Below are 20,810 nucleotides of genomic sequence, written 5' to 3'. Positions count from 1 at the left end.
ACATTTTATATTATTTTAACATAATCAGAGAAATGCTAGCATTTAGACCAAGTCGTGCCACCCTCTAATGGATCATTCTGCAAGTTGTATTGCTCTTATATTTTATTTGTCATTGTAAACATTAATTCGTTTTTCTCTATAATTGCATGGGACAAGTTCACCTAGGTCTACAGCCAAAAAAAAAAAAAAAAGGGACTCAAGAGTGTCATAATCTGCACAAGATGAGCTTTTCGAGGCAAATTTTCTGTCTTTACAAAAAAAAATACACAAAAAAAGCCAAAATTTCAAGCAAAATGCCAATTAAAAGAACCAAGAGGTCCAAGACTACATTCTATTTTACACTAAGCAAATATAGACAAGTGGGAACGAGGAGAAAGAATATAGGATGATAGCCTAAACCAAATTGGCTAACAAGTGTAAATCCTTTGCCGGCTTTGGTGCGTTGTGTATGGGGATCCATTAGGCCTTGTGTTGTTTGCTTTGACTAGTATGAAGAATAATCATGTCCAGGAGAGAGAGAGAAGAGAAGCGAAAAATATGTTGAATAATGTAACATCAGACACATTTCTGCATCAGATAAGGAAGGAAAATTTTGGGCAATACCAAGTCCAACTAAAGGGACCTTAGATAGCAGGAAATGAGGCTATGGAGAAGGGCTTCCGGAGTGTTGAAAGATCAGAATAGCCTCTGGATTTCAAGCTTATCAAGAAGAACAGCACTCCGGAACCCTGACATTGAAGCAGCAATCATCAAAGCCACCAGCCACGACGAATTCTCGATCGATTACAAGAATGCTGAGAGAGTTTACAAATGGATACGTTTGTCAGATGCTCATATCAAGCCTCTTGTGTGGTGTTTATCTCTTCGGATGGAGAAAACGCGGTGTTGGGTTGTGGCCTTGAAGGGATTGATGCTGATGCATGGCGTTTTTTCGTCTAAGGTCCCTGTCGTTCAGAGGATTGGGAGATTGCCCTTTGATCTCTCAAATTTCAAGGATGGATATAATAAGCCTGGAGAAATTTGGGCTCATAATGCATTCATTCGGGCGTATTACGCATTTCTTGATCAGAAATCTACTCTGCTTTTCATTAATATGCAAGAGAGGAGAGCTTTTCGAGGAGGAGGGGTTGTTCAGGAACAGAGATCATTAATGCAAGATCTTGTGATTTTACAGAAGTTGCAAGGCTTGCTTGATATGCTGATTCAGATCAAACCTTTATCGAAAGCAGCAAGTGTTTTCCTTATTGTGGAAGCCATGGAATGCATTATCATTGAAGTATACGACGTTTATAGCCGAATCTGTCAAATGATTGCCAAGGTCCTGAAGAGGATTGATACAGCAGGAAAGGCTGAAGCAGCAATGGCAGTCAGGATTCTGAAGAAGGCAATTGTTCAAGGCGACGAACTTTCGATGTATTTTCAACTTTGCAGAGAAATCGGTGTTGTTAATGCCAAAGGATGTCCTCAAAGTGTGGAAATTCCTCAAGAAGACATCCATGATCTTGAGATCATGATCAATGAAATCTCTGATAAATCAGAGATGGATGAATATTCATCCGTTTCTGATTTCTCAGAAATGGATGGGAAATCAGAAGCAGCTAAAAAGGCAATTGTTGTGAGTCAAAATGAAACAGTATTGGTAGATTCAAGAAGCAGATTAAGGACAGTAATCACAGATAATTGGGAGAAATTTGATGAAGATTTGATGGTGATTTGCTCGGAAAATTCTCTCACAGCTGCCTCAAAAACCAATCCTTTTCTGTCACCACCCCATCAACAACAGGGTAAATGTGATGATCTACCAGATTTAATTACCTTCTAGCCTGCATAATCTTTCATGTCCCCTTCCATTATATTCAAGTTCCACATCAATTGCATCAAAAGGACGCAGAAATCATTTGTATGAACAATCACAAAAAAACATGTTTACAAATTACCTAGGTGATAGTACAAGGAAATACAACATGATTCGATGAGAGATTCATCTTGTGTTACATTCCTCAGTTTTGACAAAAATAAATAATGATTTGAGTTTAGACTCTAATGAAGCACACTAGTTTGCCTATAGAGATACTCTCTTTGAACTACAATTAAGTTAGATTTTCTTATTTTTGTGCTCAGTTCACTATGATAAACTATTTGCATTCATTCATTCTGAGAACTTAGTTTGGTGTAACTTTCATGTAATCAATGATTTGAAGTGCTTTTCTTCCTCTTATCATTTTTTCCCTAGCCATGCACACCACATTCTTAAAACTTGAATTAAGTCCACCATTTTGGCCGGTAATTTGGTTTGAACAATAAAGCGATTAGGCTTAATACATAACTTGCAAAACAATCATCAACTCAAGCACAACTAATACAAATCTTTGATTCTTACCATGAACAAATTTCTATTTGAGTTTGGACTACCTTGATCCATAGGTCTTGAAAGTTATTACAATGATGTTGATTCAATACCCAATATGTAGTTTGAATGTGGTTGATTAAAACATTCGGCAGTGAAGAATAATTATCTCTTTTGTTTGGCGTATATGGAATCTATTTCTTGGTGCTAGTCATCTTCGCCATCAAAGAGTGTATTTTACCAAATTCACATTCATGAATTAGCATATGCACTAAATTTAGAGAAAAAGCCAAGCAAGACCAATATGATAGTATCTTGCTTGCATGTCCTTTTTAGATTTTTTTTTTTTTTTGGTTGGAGGGGGTTGTAAGCCATGAAGAAATTTGTTTAGGCTCTACCTTCTTTACCAGCATGACCACACTAAATATAAAAGGAAAAAAGCACTTCCATTTCATCCTAGAGGAAATTTCTGTCACAAAGTAAATCTTTTTACACCACCAGAAGATTGAATGAAATACAGAGTTTTTGCTTCCAATCCTGTCACCATCGTTACTATGTAGCAGTGGAACCATTTCTCTGCCCATAAGTTCCGGTCTGTGTATCCTGAACAAATATCTGTAACTCTGTGTCTCCAATTTGCATATGCATAGTGAAACGTAAGAGCCCATTTGGCTTGTTATTTTCTGGAGATTTTATAGAAAAATATACTGTAGTGATTTAATATATGTGAGATAAAATATTGATTGACAAATATGTTTATAATATTACAAAAATTTTTGAATGGAAAATGATAATCCAAACAAGGCCTAAATGATCCAACTTTATAATCCCAAAATAAAGTCCTTTTTCTTTTTCTTTCTTTTATAAGCCAAAAATATAGTCCCATTTGGCATCACAAAGCCACAATTCTCAAAAACTCATAGCCACTCAGTTTCTGCATTGCTTTTTATTTATTAAGATGTTGGCTACACAGTTCTCAGGACTCAACCATTCACAGTTTCTGCGGTGCTTCTTCATCTCTTCTGAATCGTATTATCAGAGTAGTAAAATTTCTTCAAGGGTTAACATATTGCAAACTGTAGGAGCAGGACCAACTAAGGCTTATATTCTATTCGCTTTTATGATTCACTCGTGGAAGAAGATCAACACTAATCCAGGGGACTAGAAAGAAAAGTAATTCAAGAAAATGACTGATCTTATCCGTAGAGGAATCAGATGCCCCCTTTGCACGTTAGCGTTCAAAAGGCTGCAAAGGGAAGGAATGAGAATACAATTCCACCCTTTTCAAGGCAAGGGAATTTCACTGCCTTGGGGACTGAAGCCAACTAGAGCTTCAGATACCTCTTCCACTTCCACTGAGAATGCTGAATCATCAAGCAAACAAAGGAAGAATACGACCAAAAGAATCACTTAAGCTAGAGCTTATAATGATGCAAGCTTCAAGGAAAATAGCAGCATAGCAATTTTAGGACACTTTTCTCCATTTATCACTATCCAAAAACTCAATGCAAACATTATCGCACTCCCCAACCCTCCACCAAAATCCAGAAAGCCCCCTTCCTTCCTTCCAAAACTCCTCAGGGGATGAGAAACGAAAATCGTTTCAGTGAACAGCAAACTTAAGAAACAGACAATTTGCATCAACCCTAGGGAAAAAAAATGATGCACCTTCATCAAGTCATTTACTTGGACAGTACAAATATGTTCCAGCAAGACAGGCTACAATTTTGACAAAACAAATCAATCAACAGATACACACAAGCCATATGATGTGGTCATAGAAGTCTTCCAGTACACAGCCACAATAGGTTAAATTTAGAATACTCCATCAACATTCAGTCCAATGCAAAAGCTCACACAAGCACACATTCAGAAAGGGTGGAAATTTGTCAAGAAAGTAACAACATGAGAAATGACTATATAAACTTGTCAAGAAAATAAGGTCTCAAGAGAACTTGCCAAGCAAAAGATCCTTGTGAAATTACCCTTAAAAGATAGCTGTATGTCATAACCACATGGTAGAAAATCCAGAACGCTAATTACCAGCGTCAAAAAAGTACATGCACGTAAGCTACAGGTGAAGGAAAGCCAGAGAGGCTTCACACTTGTGATGAAAGAAGGCAATAAATATTGATAACATAGATGATACGTCTAACCTTCAGAGTAAGATTTGAAACATACCTAAACAAAAATCTGCTAAAACTCCAGTCTTATCATAATAATCTTGATGTTTGTCATCAACCAATGTGCTCAAACTTACAAAAGTATTCGTGTATAAGTCTGGAAAGCTGGCAATATTTAGATGTAAAGGTCAGTCGAAATCCTTGAGTTTAATCCTCAACGAAGAAAATTAACTTGGAACCAAGAAGGTAAGCTGCAGGAGGTCACTTAAAGGCAAATATCTAAGAATCTCTCAAGTAGCTAGTCAAAAAGAACTTCCAACACTCAGAGCATTAATGATGCAGGAATCACCGTTCTTAAACCAGAAATAATACGTAAAACACTGGACAGTATAAATATTCTCAGTTGGCATTTTCCACAAATTTGAGAAATCTGAACCAGGGTGGTGAGACTGACATTGCTATCATGTAAAATTTCTTATATACATGAATAACATACTATTCTAACCTAAAGATTCATTAAACCAATGTAACAAAAGCATCCAGACTCAACTCTTCAGATTTTCCTAATCAATCCAAGTCCTGATTCTCAATTACCCCGACACAGGTTTGACAGATTGTTTCACTAGCGTTTCGGATTTCAGGTCAACACATACAAGGCAAATCCGACCTATTTCACAGTTACTGAAACCAAACTACTCTGGCCGGTCTTGACTACATCAATCAAGAGTTCGACAAAAAGAAAGAGCAGCCACAATTAACAAATGCTCTTCTTTGTAACAATTTGTTCACAATCAATCCAAACAAGACTAAAGTTGATGGACCACTTGACCCAAAAAACAGTCAAAGAACTAGTAGATTTACCAAAATCTGCTATTCTAGTTAAATGAAGAAAAAACAACCATACATCCTATTCACATAATTGACCCAAGAGTTACTTGGCATTTGACATCTTATCTTAGAAACAACAATCTTCTCAGCTCTCAGCGCTGCAAGAAAGATTCAAAATGATCTAATTGGTCAAAAAGAGTGCAACTTTTATCAAATTCTCCCAAGCTATCAACCTAACATTTTTAGATTTACTCATTCAAACACCAGCAGCAGGAGATATTCAAAATATTTAACTGAATCAGGACCTTTCGAGTAATCATATTGCATTTGTGGTTGGCTTGAATTGTAGCAACTCATTAGAAATGAAAAGAACTAGAGTAGCCAAAAGATTAAGATCTCAAAATTGAGGAACTTGTATCATCTGTTCTTTTTCCGTCACGCTTTGACCAAATGGATCAGGGCTAGTGCAAATAGTAGCAGAGAGGACAAAATGCAAGCAAAAACATCTAAGAGGTCATCATGCACGACCCAAAAATACACAGCATTAATTCAAGCATATGTTTGTGGACCAGATAACAGCTGAATGAGCATACACAGTCCGAATAATAAATTACTTAGATAATTCAGCAAATATACTAAGTCATGCAAATTGGTGAACTACATATCTTAAAAAAACTCAATTATTAAGAATCAGTAAAAAGCAATGCTAGGGCACGTCCAATAGGTCAACTATGATTGAAACTTGGCAATTCCTACTATGATACAATATGCAGGCATCTATTTAGTCGGAGGATGACGCATACAAGATAAATACTAAGAGAAAGGAAGGAAAGATCATTAATACATACTTAAAATTAAAAAAATTCTCCAATTAATTAAAGGAAAAGTCATTGACATTCCTACACTCAGTGGCCAGATAACTTGCTAGCCATTGACACCAACAGAAAGGAAATTAAACAACGCCTCTTGAAAATCATATCTGGAAGTTGAAGACAGATGTCCTCATGACAGTAAAATTGATGGACTACAGGATGCCAAATTAACCTTTGCAGAAGGCCACAGATATATATACAGGAGAAACAGACCGGGTGCAGTGGCAGTCCACTAATTGTACCCACTGTCCAGGTCTACCTGATTGTTACAAACTTGTTGGTACCATGCTTGGCCCAGTGACTCCTGAGATCAATTGGATTAGCAAAGTTATAACCCTCAGCTGCAAGTTTCTCCAAAACCTTTTTGAAAGCACCCTGACTCATCTTCCTTCCAGCAATTCTGGCTCCACGTCTTTTGGCACTCATTGGCAAGGGATACATAGATATAGTCGTGGTACAGCAAGCTGATTGCCAACCGCCACATCCCCATCGATAGCATTGCTGAGGAGTACCAGTGCAAGAGCAAACAGGAATAGGAATACCAGAAATGTCCAGATCAATCCCATTTATCACAACGTCCATGCTCTTCTTCACTGCTTTGCTTCGCTGACCCGAGGAACTTCCATTTTCCTTTGGCACAGCAGGGTTTTTCTTTGGCTTCTTTGATTTAGGGGCCTTTGGGACAGAAACAGCTGCCCTCTTTTTTGCAGAACCAGGCTCCTTTCTGACACCAACATCCTCCACACTCACCCTGGCATCCTTGCTAGGTTCAGGTTGTTGCAGCATCTGCATTTGATGAGTTCCAGAAGTCTCTGGAAGCACAGTATTGTATGGATTCCCCGGAAACATGTGAACGAATTTGTCTCGATGGTTTATCCAACTGTCCCTCACATAGTCCATGTGATCAGGAGCTCCTGAAATTAAATAATCCCGGGGATGATACACTCCATTGGCAGCTCCCATCACACCACTATCACGCCCAGAAAGGAAAGGTTTCGTGTCCCGATCCGCCACAGATGACATAAGCTGCAGAGCAAGATTCCCTTTAAGGGAAGAAGGTTCATAATAACCCCAGTTCCTCATGTTCAATCCGTCGTCATCCATCAAAACTACAGATCACAACAGACATCACTAGACACATTAGCTTCTCGCCATGATCTCAATTTCCCAAGATGGGTATCTCTGCCCCCAATGCTATAGAAGAATCAAACGACAACTAAGAAAATCAAAGATAAACAAGCATAAAACCAGGAAAACAGGCAGATCTAACAAATGTCATGCAATAACAGCCCCTGAGCAGATCACTATCAATTGAATCTTACGAACTATTCTAAACAAAACAACAGACAACAAAAGAAAGCTAAACCACATTTTAAACAAAAATATGATTTGGAATTCAAGTTTGTTGATTCTGTAAGAAACAGATAGATACCCATTAATGGCATTGGAATTTCCACAACAATATTCCACAAATCTCACCAGATTCCCCCCTAAAGCAAAAAAGGTTTTCAGCTTAATTGCCACAACAAAGCTTTAAAATGAAGCAATTTAGTTTCACAACACCCAACAAGGTGACCTACACAAATCAAACACAAAAACGAGAAGATCTGCGAAACCCATCTCATAAAAATCCAAAAAAACAAAAACCCAGATAAGAAATCATCGAAATACGAAATCCCATCGAAGGACTTCTCATGATATGAAGATTCCACTACAAAGTTCAAATCTTTAATTTTTTCCATACAGATCTGACCTAAAAGAGGCAAAAACAACCGATCCATAATTGGAATCAAATCAGCAGCTAAAAATCGTTCAAAGTACAATAAACATGCAAACAAAATTTAGGGCAAAATTGAAGTTCAAATATTTAGACAGAAATGAAAAAGTTCAGATTTTTATATCCACAGAGAGGGAAAGAAAGGGAGAAAGAGAGAGAGACAGAGAGAGAACTTACTTGTGGGTAAACAGCTCTTTTAGTTAGGGTTTATTTTCCCTTCTGGAGAGAGAGGAGAGAGGAGAGAGAAAGAGAAAGAGAAAGAGAGAGAGGAGACAGGAGAGAGAGAAGAAAGAGGAGAGAGGAGAGAGATAAATCTAAGAAAGAGAAAGGGAGAGAGAAAATGTGTGAGAGAAAGAGAGAAAGGTTGGCGTTAAAATTGAAGTGTTTTATTATATATTGTTTGAATGAATGAAAATTGGAAAAAAAATATTTCCAGATTTAAATAAAACAAATCCAACCGATGTCTAATGTTAGAAATTTACTATTTGCAGTACATATGCTTTCTCAGGTGACAAGAAGGACCGACCTTAGGTGGTTAGGCTATTCCTTATCCCCTATTGAATTTTAGGGCAACCCCACTCCCAACTTTTCCTTTTTGATTTTTTTTTTAAAACTACTTTAATGTGTACTTAGTACAAGATTTGGAATACTACTATATGATTTCTTTGTTTCATTAGAAAAAGGAAGGAAAGGAAGTACATATACTAAGGTCATTTGAATAATACAACAAATCTCCAAATCAATAATAAGTACTTCTAAGGTCTTCAAGATTACTCTTCTTTGCCAAAAGGGTGATTTCAAAATATAAAAGTAAAAAAGGGAAAAAAAACAAAGAGTGTTTGATAAATATAGAAATTGGATTTTTGGTTTAAAAAGCTTTTAGAGTTAAAAATTACCTAGCATTCTTTGGAGATAGTAGCTTTTTTCAATATAGAAATATGAGAATAGAGAGGTTGACCTTTTGTCATGAATTTTGAACTAAATTAAGGGCATACATACATTTAGAAGATTCAAAAACCATGCGTCATCAAACACAAAAGGTACTTATTTAAATGTGCTTCTAAATGAGAGGATTAAACATTTTTATTAGACAAAAACAAAGCACTTTTATGAAAACTGTAGTGAAATAAATATTTGTAATAAGCAACCACTAGTACTCTTTTCTGGAGAAAACATAATGAAAAAATTATTTTAAACGTCCCTTATATTTTGTCAAAATAAATTTTTTTATTTCTCACTTATAAAATGTTGACTTTATGACCCTTACAAAATCAAGTAAATCAAATTTGATTCCAATTTAGGTTTACGACCATTTTTCAATCTAAATATACCACATAAACCACACGTGGTCATTTTTTTAAGCTCAAAAAAGTTAGATTCTATTTATAGTTAAATAAACAATCATATCCACATTCATGTTTTCCCCCTAAATGTAATTAAAGTATTAAACAAATTATCCCATCCACATTCATTTTTTCCCTAAAAATGTAATGTAACCTTTTTACACCTAAAAAAAGACTAAATATGAGTCACATAATTGATTCAAACTAAAAAATAATGAAAAAATTATTGATTGACCAAATTTAGCTAACTTGACTTTACAAAGTGAACGATAAAAAATTCATTTAATGAAATATGTGAAACGTTTTGAACGATTTTGCTAGGAGCAGTACATACAAAATATCTGGAGAGTTATCCTTCAAGATTGGGGAAGAAAAAAGACAGGCACTAACTGGATTATAGTAGTAGCACACCATATGCCAATTCCAAACATGGATCGTACTTGGAAAAGCAAAGCATTTTCCGTGTTATGCGAGCGGCGTTTCTTTTGTGAGGTAATGTTGTTCTTATACTTTATACCGTACACTCAATTGACATATAAAGACGCAAATTAGCCCATGAGAATGGTGAATATCGTTTAATGTCTTGTGGTCAATTGTACTCAGAAAGTACAACAGAGGTTGATTAATGAAGGCATATTTTTCCACTTCCATCGTCCTCTACAATATGAATGAGATCCCGTACCATCATGAAAAACTATGCAATTCATCTAATGCAAGACAATCTACAACCCTGTTACACTGATAAAATGTAGAATCAATCTAGTCTGCAAAACAAAAAATGTTAAAATGAATCTCCGTTTTGCAAAGCAAGCTCCTCTAGGATCTAATACTCGTTCAATCGTTCTTGGTAATTTGAATGAATGGTCTTTTCCTTTCGTTCCCTAGATGATACTATACAGTAAAGGTGAACGAAAGCTGTGGAATGATTCAAGAAAGATTCACGCTTTTGTGCAGTCGACCAAATGATAATAATGTGTCCTCAATGGCAACTGGATGCATATTCAGGCCTATCGTCATTAATGATTGAAGGCAAGCACATGAGGTGATTTCTAAGTCACTTCTGCAGAAAGTCCAGCTTTGAAGGTAAGGAAACTCATGAGGGAGTGAAGGATTTTGTGTTTGAAATATAAAGGATAGCAAAGCACTAGGACATGATGGCTTCAAAGTTGGGATTTTTCAACAAAATTAGAGTTGCATTAGAAGTAGTTATATGTATGTTGTTGCAGCTCTAAGTACTGATTTGAAACAAGTTTCAATGGTCCCTCTTAGAGAAGCTAGGGATCAGATTTTGCAAGATTTTATGCATGAGAGTAACAACTCCTAGATTGTAGACGTTTTTAAAGTTCAGGAAAATGGCAAATTTCGTGTCCAAACTTCTTATCAAAATCGATTTGGTTCTTAACTTTTATTTCTGATCAATTTTGTATCTCTCATCTTATGAATACCATTCTTTTGTATACTGATCATTAGTTTCGCTCCTTACTGAACACCAGAAAATTCCCTAGTTTCCATGACGCGAGCGAGGGCTTCGCTCTGTTAGTCTCACCTCCTGGTACGGAGCTTTTCTCTTTTTGTCTAATTCAGTCTCCAAGGTTGCTAGGAAGCTGTGGGAGCGCTTTCTAGACCTCATCAATTTGCTCCTTAAATTTAATATTTAAATCCACCACCTAAACGCAATCGGATTTCTAATTTAACGGTTAAAAAAAGGTATTTCGAGAACTTCAGGTATGAATTGTAATCAAAATGAGTAAATTAAAAAAAATCATTAGTATTTTGAATATTTTTAAAATTTAAAACTTTTTAAAGTTACTTTAAAAATTTTTAATCAATTTCGTAACCCTCCCCTACCTCACCCCTCCTTGCCACTGACACCGCCGCCTCTTCTTTTTTCCCCTCCTCTCTCTATTATCTACTTTCCTCAGTCACCTCCTTTTCCATTAACCCACACCATTCCCCTTTCCTTAACACCCTTACCCTTCACGACCCCTTCACCAGCATTCCTCTCCCACCCCTCTCTCTTGCTGAGTGTTACTCAAGAATATTCATCTCATATCATCCATTCCAACAATTGAAAAAGCGTTCAACAAATTCAAAATGCATTCCAACAATTGATAGATAGCTCATTTCTACTAGCTACCAGTTCCACTGGGTCTTACAGCAGCACAAGCAATTTGCTTTGAAATGCGTTTGACAAATTCAAAACATCTTACACATCTACAGAATTATTTAACTTGCAAAGTTCAAGTGAGCCAACGAGAAGTCAAGAGGGATATCAAAAATTCTTGTATTTGTAACCTCTGTAAGTCACTAAACTCTGTCGTGAAAATTTTGAAGTATTATAGGACGAAACAGCAGGAATTTTGTAAGAATTTGTTAGTGAACTAGACAAAGTTATATTATTGTGTGGGCTCAAATATGTAGAAAAACTAAGATGATTTTTAGGAATCGTGAAACTATTAGTATGAAAGCAGAGGGTGGACATAGCAAAGTGATGATTATGACGGTGAACCAATTGTAGCTAACAAATGTGTTATGATCCTAGATATGGCTCATCAGAAGCATGAAGGTTAGTGTTGCTGATGTGGCTTTCTTTTCATATAATCAGTTAGCAAGTTAGTTACTAGCTTGTTATATATGGCTATTCTGTTGTGTAGTTAGTTGAGCATAGAAGGATCCAAAAAGAAACTTATATAAAAAGCCTGCAAATGGAATGATGAAGGCATGCAATAACAGATACAACAACTTACAGATTTCTTCTTCTCCTTCAATTTCTCTCTCTTTCTTCTTCCCCACGTTTCCTTCTCTCTATTCTTCTTCTTCTTCTTCTGTTATCCTTCCTCTTCAATTCTTCTACTGATAAGATCACTACAAGTCGTATCAGAGCTTGACTCAGAAAAGCAATAGGTCTCCCTTGCTGCATCAAAACTACACCTATAGCCTTGTGGCTGGCGTCTATTTCCAAAACAAAGGGAATTGAAAAATTGGGAAGTGCTAGAATTGGTGTGCTACTCATCAGTTGCTTAAGTTTCTGAAAGGCTATTTCAGTTTGTTCACTCCAGCAAAAATTATCCTTCTTCAGCAACTCAGTAAGTGGCTTGGCAATGAGTCCATACCCATTCACAAACCTCCTATAGTATCCTGTAAGCCCCAGGAATCCTCTTAGTGCCTTTATTGATTTAGTTGTAGGCCATTCCATCATACTCCTAACCTTAGAGGAATCTGCCTATACTCCATCTCCACTGATAAGATGTCCCAAATACTCTACTTGGGACTGTCCAAAGATGCATTTGGAATGCTTGGCAAATAGGGAGTGAGATTTGAGTGTTTCTAGGACAATTCTGAGGTGAAGAATGTGAGTGTCTGGATCTGAACTGTATACAAGAATGTCATAAAAAAAACTATCACAAACTTCCTCAAGTAAGGTTCAAATACATGGTTCATAAGTCATTGGAAGGTTACAGGTGCATTGGTAAGCCAAAGGGCATGACAGTGAACTCATACAGTCCAAAGTGGGTCTTGAAGGCAGTTTTTGGAATGTCAGCAAGATACATTTTGATTTGATGGTAGCTAGCTCTTAGATCAATCTTGGAAAAGAACTTGGCTCCATACAGTTCATCTATTAAATCATCAATGATAGGTATTGAAAATTTATCTTTGATGGTCAGGTTATTTAGTTGTCTATAATCAATACAAAACCTCCAAGTTCCATCTTTCGTTTTCACTAACAGAACTGGAGAGGCAAAAAGGCTATGACTAAGCTAAATAACGCCACTACTGAGCATTTCTTTCATTTGCTTTTCTATTTCATTTTTCTGATTATAAGGGTATCTGTAGGGTGCTAATTTGAAAGGTTTGACATTTGGTATTAAGGGAATCTGGTGGTCACAGTTTCTAGAAGGAGGTAGGGATTTTGGCTCTCCAAATACATCCTTGTAACCTTCAAGTAAAGCATTCAGTGACTGCTAAAAATTAAGGTTTATCTGAGTTTCAGTCATCTTCAGGCCACAAGCATGCTTTCAAACTTTGGTGCTCAGTTCTCCCTTCTCAGAATTGTCTTTATGAAGCTTGAGGATAGTCTCCTTGGACTCCCCTTGTAATAGGATCCGTTCTCCTTCCTTATCTAAAGACATATTCAGCTATCTGAAGTCAAAGGTAATAGGACTATGTGCAACCATCCAATCTACCTCTATGATCATATATATGGTTCTAAGTTAATTACAAACATATCATAAGTGAACTATCTACCTTGCATTTCATAACTCATGCCTGGAATCATCTTATTACAAGTCAAATACTCCTAATTAGCCACCCTGACTTTAAAAGGTTTAATTGATTGGACCATTCTTGGATAAAGTTGAGCCACAGTATTTTTGACAAAACTGTGAGTACTTCCTCCATCCACCAGAATTGATAATTGAGCCCCCTTGAACAAACCCTGCAACTTGATAGTATTGTCAGTCATTTTCCCCGTTAATGCATATATAGCCATCTCCACCCCTTTGGAAGATTGTGCGCCTTGGTACTCAATCACCTCCCCTCTACCAATTCTTTAGAGTTATCTTCTATTGCTACGACCAAATGAATTTCCTTCTGTTTACAATGGTGACTAGGACCAAACTTCTCTCCATATTTGTAGCAAAGATGGTGCTCTTTCCTATATTGTATTTCTGCTAGTGTGACCTTCCTTTAATTCTGAGGAGTTGGCTTCTTGACAGCATTGGCAATGACAGGCTTGGCATGAGGCAGGTGATAGTGAGTAGGAGTTTGTGTAACACTCGCCACGGAGTTGGTTTTCTGATGAGATTTGTACTTCATGTGGTAGGCTTCAAAGGCACTCTCTTGCAGTTTTGCCAATTCAATGCTTTGGACAACGTCTCAAGATTGTGAGTTTTCACCATTGATCTCAACTCTTCTGGCAAGCCACTCAAAAAACAGGAAATGTAATAAGTTTCAGATAGGTGTGGGGCTCTAATCATTACCTCTTATAGTAATTCTTCAAAATTTTCTTGATAGGCTAACACTGTGGAGGAGAGCTGTAACCTGTTAAACTCCTCCATTGGATCCATTTGCCCTAAGACACTGAATCTCTTGCACAATTTCCCAGAGAACTCTACCCAATCTACCTTATTACCCTTAGTCGATCTAAAACCTTGATACCACACATCTGCTGCTTTGTCTTCTAGGTAAAATTCTGCTATCTCCATCCATTGATCCATGGGAATGTGTAAAAGCTGGAAATACTTTTGAATTTTCCTGATCCATTCTCTAGGATTTTCTCCTCTAAATGCTGGAATTTCCAGTTTGGGCACACTGGTATAGAAGGCACTTCTGCCATTCCTTTCACTCTGCTCTCGATTCCCCATATCTGAATTCTTTGAGTTACTCGCTTTTGGGGATCTCAATATTCCTTTTTCATTGTTACCACGGCTCAAATTGGCAAATTGCTGAGAGATGGCCGCCATGAATGCATCCAGCTTATTACTTAGCTCAACATTCATTGCATCAATCTTGCCCTCCAAGCTTTTCTTGTCAATTGCCATGGAATCCACGATTCCTTGAATTCTGGTTTCTTGCCTGCGAAGTTGGTCCTCCATTGTTTTCATCCGTGTTTCTTCTGCCATTATGATATATTGGTTTCAACTTCCTAGTCTAAGGACTGAAAGCTCTGATACCACTTATAGTGACATGATTAGTAGAAGATAACTACCTGTAATCACTTCATCATCAAAACAGACCATCAGAATTTAAAATACCTATTAGAGCAGAAGATAACTACCGGCCTACAACAAAGTAGCTCACTAAATTGTTGCGACCAGATTATGAATTACGGTATAAGAAGGGGAAGGAGAGCCTTGTGGCTGATGCACTATCCAGGAAAGGTTATGAAGAGGATGGTTCTATTCACAGCCTTTTAGTCATGAAACCTGTATGGCTGTCAGAAGTCTTGAAGAGTTACAAAGGGGATAGTGTTGTCTCCAAGCTAACTAGTGCCTTGACTATTAAACCTGATTCCATCTCAAACTACTCTTTTATTGGGGGTTTACTCAAGTATAAAGGCAAGGTATACATTGGCTCTTCAGGTGGCTTGAGATAGAAGTTGATAGCTTGCCTTTATGAGTCACCCATAGGTGGACATTTAGGCAACTTGGGAACTTATCAAAGGTTGAAGGGATCATTCTTCTGGCCTGGGATGAAGGGAGAAGTAGAGAAGTGGGTGCAACAGTGTGATGTTTGTAAGAGAAACAAGTCAAAAAATTGCAATACACCAGGGTTGCTGCAACCTCTGCCCATTCCTGAACAAGCATGGCAACATATTTCAATGGATTTCATTGAGGGGTTACCCAAATCTCAAGGATATGAAGGGATTCTGGTTGTCATTGACAGGTTCACTAAACACTACCATCTCATAGCCTTGCTATCTAAGTACACAACATAATCAGTGGCCAACATGTATTTTGAGAACATCTACAAGCTGCACAGATTACCATTGAGCATTGTATCAGATAGGGATAAGTTGTTTACCAGTTTATTCTGGCAAAAGTTATTTGGGAAGCTAGGCACTGAGCTGCACTACTCTACTGCTTACAATCCCCAAACAGAAAGATTGAACAGGTGTGTAGAGGCTTATTTGAGGTGTCTGTGTTTCCAGCAACCTCACAAAATGGAAGGCCTTGTGAGCTGCTGCAAAATGGTGGTACAGCACCAACCATCACACAGCCTTGAAGATGACCCCTTTTCAGGCCTTATGTGGTTATCCACCTTCTCAATTAGGCATTGATGCTTTGGAAACCCCAGCAGCTGCTATGGAACAATAGTTAGGGGACAAAAAAAATGGAATGAGTTGCTGAAGGAAAACTTGATAAAAGCTCAGAATCGAATAAAGCAATCTGCTGATAAGGTCAAGAGTGAAAAGACTTTTCATATAGGGGACTTAGTCTATTTGAAATTGCAACCTTACAGGCAAACATTAGTAGCAATCACAAGGAACCTAAAACTATCCTCTAAATACTATGGACCCTACAAAGTTCTACAGAAAGTTGGAAATGCAACCTATAGGTTGGAGTTGTTAGCTAGTTCATTGATCCATCCAACCTTTCATGTTTCATTACTTAAACCTTCAGCAAAAGATCATGATGTGTCTAAGGAAATTCCCTTAACTACCACTGACGGACAAGTTAAAATTGCTCCAGAGAATGTGATAGCTACACGAGAAGTTATCAGGAAAAGGCAAAAAGTGGCTCAGGTGCTGATCAAATGGTTGAAACTAGGAACTGAAGATTCTACCTGGGAAGATGTTACGGTGATACACTCACAATTTTTAGATTTTCAGCTCAATCCTAGTGACTAGGATTCTTAAGGGTGGAGTGTTGTTATGATCGTAGATATTGCTCATCAGAAGCATAAAGGTTAATGTTGCTGACGTGGCTTTCTTTTCATATAGTTAGTTAGCAAGCTAGTTACTAGCTTGTCATATATGGCTATTCTGTTATATAGTTAGTTGAGCATAGAATGATCCAGAAAGAAACTTGTATAAAGAGCCTGCAAATAGCATGATGAAGGCATGCAATAACAGATACAACAAATTACAGATTTCTTCTCTTCCTTCAGTCTCTCTCTCTTTCTTTTTCCCCACGTTTCCTTCTCTCTATTCTTCTTTTTCTTTTTCTTCTTCTTCTGTTGTCCTTTCTCTTCAATTCTTCTATTGATCAAGTCACTACAAAATGCTTCAGCAATGATTACGCAAATGGTTGGGATCTTCTTTTCTCCATCAGCCATAATGGTAGCAAATGTGATAAAATTTGCATATTTATGCTATTTTTACTTGAGCCAGAAAGCATTTGCATATATCCTCTTCAACTTTTCTCAATTACCATATAAACTCAAAGGTGGGGAAAAGAGGGTGGAGGCGAGAGAGGTGAAAGGAGAAAGAAGTGGTGGGTGGCTGGTGATGGAGTTTGGTAATGGAGAAAGGAGATAATCCAAAGTTTCTAAAATGTCCTTGTTTAATCATTAAATTGGGAGCCAAATTACTTTTAGGTGGTGATGTCACTGTAGAAGGATTGATTAGAAATAAAGTTAGGGATTAAATCAATTTTTGAAAAATGTTTAGAAAAAAAATTGGCCGTTTTCGTTTAAGGATTCCATGTAGCAAAAAACAAAAGTAAGAAAAAAAAGGCAATGGTACGAAGATAGCTATATTTGTTGTCCTTTATGCGATGGTAGAGAACCACTCTTGTAAATATTAGTGGAAAGTTCTTTGCAAATGAAATTTAAAGCCTAATGTCTGCTACAATTTGCTTGACAATTGGTACCCTGCAATTTTAACCATTAGGTTGGAGACTACATATCATCCCTGATTTGACTGATAAGCAAAATGTCTTTGCCAAATGCAAAGCTATGCATTGAAACTCAGACTAGCAAGCGACTTGGCTGAGCTCAGAGGTTAGGGATCAATAGGTTCGATCGAGTCAAACTAATATTAAAAATCGAATGATGTCATTATAACGTCATAAATATATATTAGTTTTTTAAAATAAAAAGCATAGAAAAATTACTATTAATATATTAATTAGGTTCATTTTTACTTCACAGTCCTTGCATCACATCAAATTCTTAAAACACAATTGAGTTACAAATTGAACAAAATGACAAATCAATATCAAATGCTTAATACGAATTTTAAATTAATTTGTTAACATTTATAAAGTTCAAATGCACATGCATGATAAGTCTTAGACAAAATTGAGACTTATTTGTACAAAGTGCAAAAGCTAAAGTTGCACACAAGAATTATAAAAGAAATTTGCAAGCATAATTGTAATTGTTCAAAACATAAAGGGTCAAAACACAAAATTAGAAAAGTTTTAGACTTGGAAGGCAGCTGCCACCTGGCCTTATCTTTTGTCTTCCAACGCTTCATTCGGTCCAAACACCTGTCCCCCAGACTTTGACCCCATTAATTCCTCCTCGTGCACCAGACGGAAACATTTCCGTCTCTTTCTTCTTCATCTTCTCTTCAACCTTCAACCCGTGTTTCCCTTTTTTTTTTTTTTTTTTGGCTTTTTCCAGTCAACTTCAACCAATGTTATTAGAAAACAGAAATTCACCAAATTAGAAAGGAAAAAACAACACGACATCATCAAATCACCAAATTACCGGGGGGTTTCATTCTCTGCATTCTTTTTTTTTTCCTTTCATTTTATGATTTTCTTTTTGTTTCTTTTCTTCAAATAGGCAAGATTCCTTCTCTCTTCCTTTATTTTCATTCTTTTGTTAATTTCTTTCTTTCTTCTTTTTCATTTAGATCTAGATCTTTAGAAGATGATAATGAAGATAGATCTATCTTCTCTCTTCCTTTTTTGTTATTTTCTCTTAGAACTTTTTGCTTGTGATTTCCAATACATATTACCAAATTGTTGGAGGGATCAAATTAAGGCTTTAAAGATGAAGAAAATTTTGGGAAAAAGAAAAAAAATCAGTAACGGGAAAAAATACAGCAAAAAAAAAAGTACAAAATCGGATTTTACTAGTTTTCCGGTAAATTCTGATTTTTGGTCGGATTTAACTAAGTTTTGATATGCAGTTTTTTAAGATGCTTCGGATCGGATAATTGACCGGTTCTCGATTTGATCGATTGGACCGGCCAATCGGATCCGAATTTAAAAACAGTGCTGCAAAGGCCAGGCTAAAAACAGTGCTGCAAAGGCAGGCATATTACTGATAATATTTTGAAAATGCATGAGTAGGTAAGGGGTTATTATAGAAAGGATTAATTGCAGAAAAACCCTATGAACTATTATATTAAGATGAAAATAAGATGAAAATTAATAAGATGAAGTTAAGAGGAAAATTAATTTCTTGCAAATAATTGATGAAATGACCAATTTATCCTCCATTAAAAACTTAAGAGGCAAAAATACCATGTTGATAGGAAAGGTTACTACTTTAAATAGACTAGTACTCACGTTATAACAAAAAGTATAATTGTTAAAAGACAAATATATATATATATACTGCATCGTTTTGAATGAGAATTAAGACTATTGAGGTCAAAATGGGAGCGATTACTATAATTTTTAAAATCTCATAATTTTCTTCAATGCATTATAATGCCATACCTTCATATAATCACCAAAATTTCTGTTCAAATCTTCACAAGAATAAAACTGGATAGAACCCAAAATTTTTCATATGAATTTAACACAATAATTGCAATAAAAATTCAATGCCAAACTAAAATTAAAACCCACATATTAGTAAACAAAATATTGGATTTAGAACTTTCAATAAAACACGTAAATTATTTACTTTTCCTTAATCACAATCTTTTCTTACCTAGGCTAACTTGACATATGTATTAAAATAGGGTTGCTGAGATACTTGAATTGAATTTATTCCCTTTTCTTCTTCTCCTAGTTCTTGAATTAGTTGAGCGTCAAAATCAATATAAAAAATTATTGTGGCATTTAAAGCTATTAAAGCCTAAATCTTGTGGTTTTCTTATTTCTCCAACTCCAAGCCGTCAGTAAATTTCTTTCAACAAAATCACATACATACTCTCGCTCACCCGTACCGCAAACAAAAGTACAAAATCCTCTCTCTCTCTCTCTCTCTTTGATCTTAAGGATTTAGCTATAGGAAAAATCCATTTTTCGTTCATAAATTTTGAGTTAGGGACACATTTCGTTCTCAAACTTTTAGACGCACCACATTTAGTACACGAATTAATTATTTTGAGCCACATTTAGTCCAAAAAGGGTAAAATATTCAATTTGGATGGAGAAGGCTATCGTAGCCGTTAATTTTGACTAAAAAAATATTTTTATTTAATGGCCACGTGCCAAACACGTGACTTTCTCCATCCAAATTAAGCAATTTACCTTTTTTGGATTAAATATGGCAAAAAATAATTAATTTATGTACTAAATGTGGTGTGTCTAAAAGTTTAGAGACGAAATGTGTCCCTAACTCAAAGTTTAGGGATGAAAATGAAATTTTCTCATTTCGCTATCGTAGTGGATTTGTGAAATAAGTAGGCCTGTCAATCGGGCCTAATGAGCCGGGTTTTGATGAGTTCAAACTCAGCTCATTTAATTTGAATCATTTTCGGGATTCGGGCTATGAGTTTCGGGTTCGTAAATGTGAAACTCATACTCAGCTCAGATAATATTCGGGTTGTGAGCCTTAATCGGGCTTAGCCCAAGCTCACTTATTACTCCTTAATTTTCTTAATATAATTACTATAACTATTAAGTTGTAAAACGAATTTAACATTTACAAGAATATAATGTTAAAACTAAACATGAACAAATAATAGTTCTTAAAACGTATATAAACAAAAAAAATTTCAACAATATTTATATTTAATCCATTCAAAATGCATGAAAAATAGTAATAAAACATGCGATCATAAGCCAATACATCTTTAAAAGTTGAAACTTTTTTTATATTTTTTTGATTTAAATCCAAATATGCTTGAAGATTTTTGTGTTTGTAGACCAAAAAAAAATCAACCAATAT

At 36.1% G+C, this 20,810-nt stretch overlaps 2 protein-coding genes across 2 annotated transcripts; one reads left to right on the top strand and one right to left on the bottom strand.

Annotated features, from left to right (window-relative positions):
* The first annotated feature begins 397 nt into the window (after positions 1-397).
* On the top strand, positions 398-1,969 carry LOC113754064 (putative clathrin assembly protein At1g25240). The gene has a single exon (XM_027298386.1). The coding sequence runs from the start codon at positions 638-640 to the stop codon at positions 1,820-1,822; it is 1,185 nt and encodes a 394-aa protein (XP_027154187.1). The 5' UTR covers positions 398-637; the 3' UTR covers positions 1,823-1,969.
* Positions 1,970-6,122: 4,153 nt separating this feature from the next.
* LOC113751470 (protein BASIC PENTACYSTEINE1) lies at positions 6,123-8,226 on the bottom strand. Its single transcript, XM_027295494.1, has 2 exons — positions 8,125-8,226; positions 6,123-7,279 (listed from the first exon to the last, which is right to left on the bottom strand). Exon 2 carries the CDS (start codon positions 7,272-7,274, stop codon positions 6,426-6,428), a length of 849 nt encoding a protein of 282 aa, XP_027151295.1. The 5' UTR covers positions 7,275-7,279; positions 8,125-8,226; the 3' UTR covers positions 6,123-6,425.
* Between the last annotated feature and the right edge of the window lie 12,584 nt (positions 8,227-20,810).

This window comes from Coffea eugenioides, chromosome 11 (genome assembly GCF_003713205.1).
Source record: "Coffea eugenioides isolate CCC68of chromosome 11, Ceug_1.0, whole genome shotgun sequence".
NCBI lineage: Eukaryota > Viridiplantae > Streptophyta > Magnoliopsida > Gentianales > Rubiaceae > Coffea > Coffea eugenioides.
The sequence above is the reverse complement of the archived record's forward strand: the minus strand, read 5'-3'. Positions and strand labels throughout refer to the sequence as shown.

Coding starts and splice junctions, on each gene's coding strand:
- LOC113754064 (XM_027298386.1), top strand. CDS start 638: ATGAGGCTATGGAGAAGGGCTTCCGGAGTGTTGAAAGATCAGAATAGC.
- LOC113751470 (XM_027295494.1), bottom strand. CDS start 7,274: ATGGATGACGACGGATTGAACATGAGGAACTGGGGTTATTATGAACCT.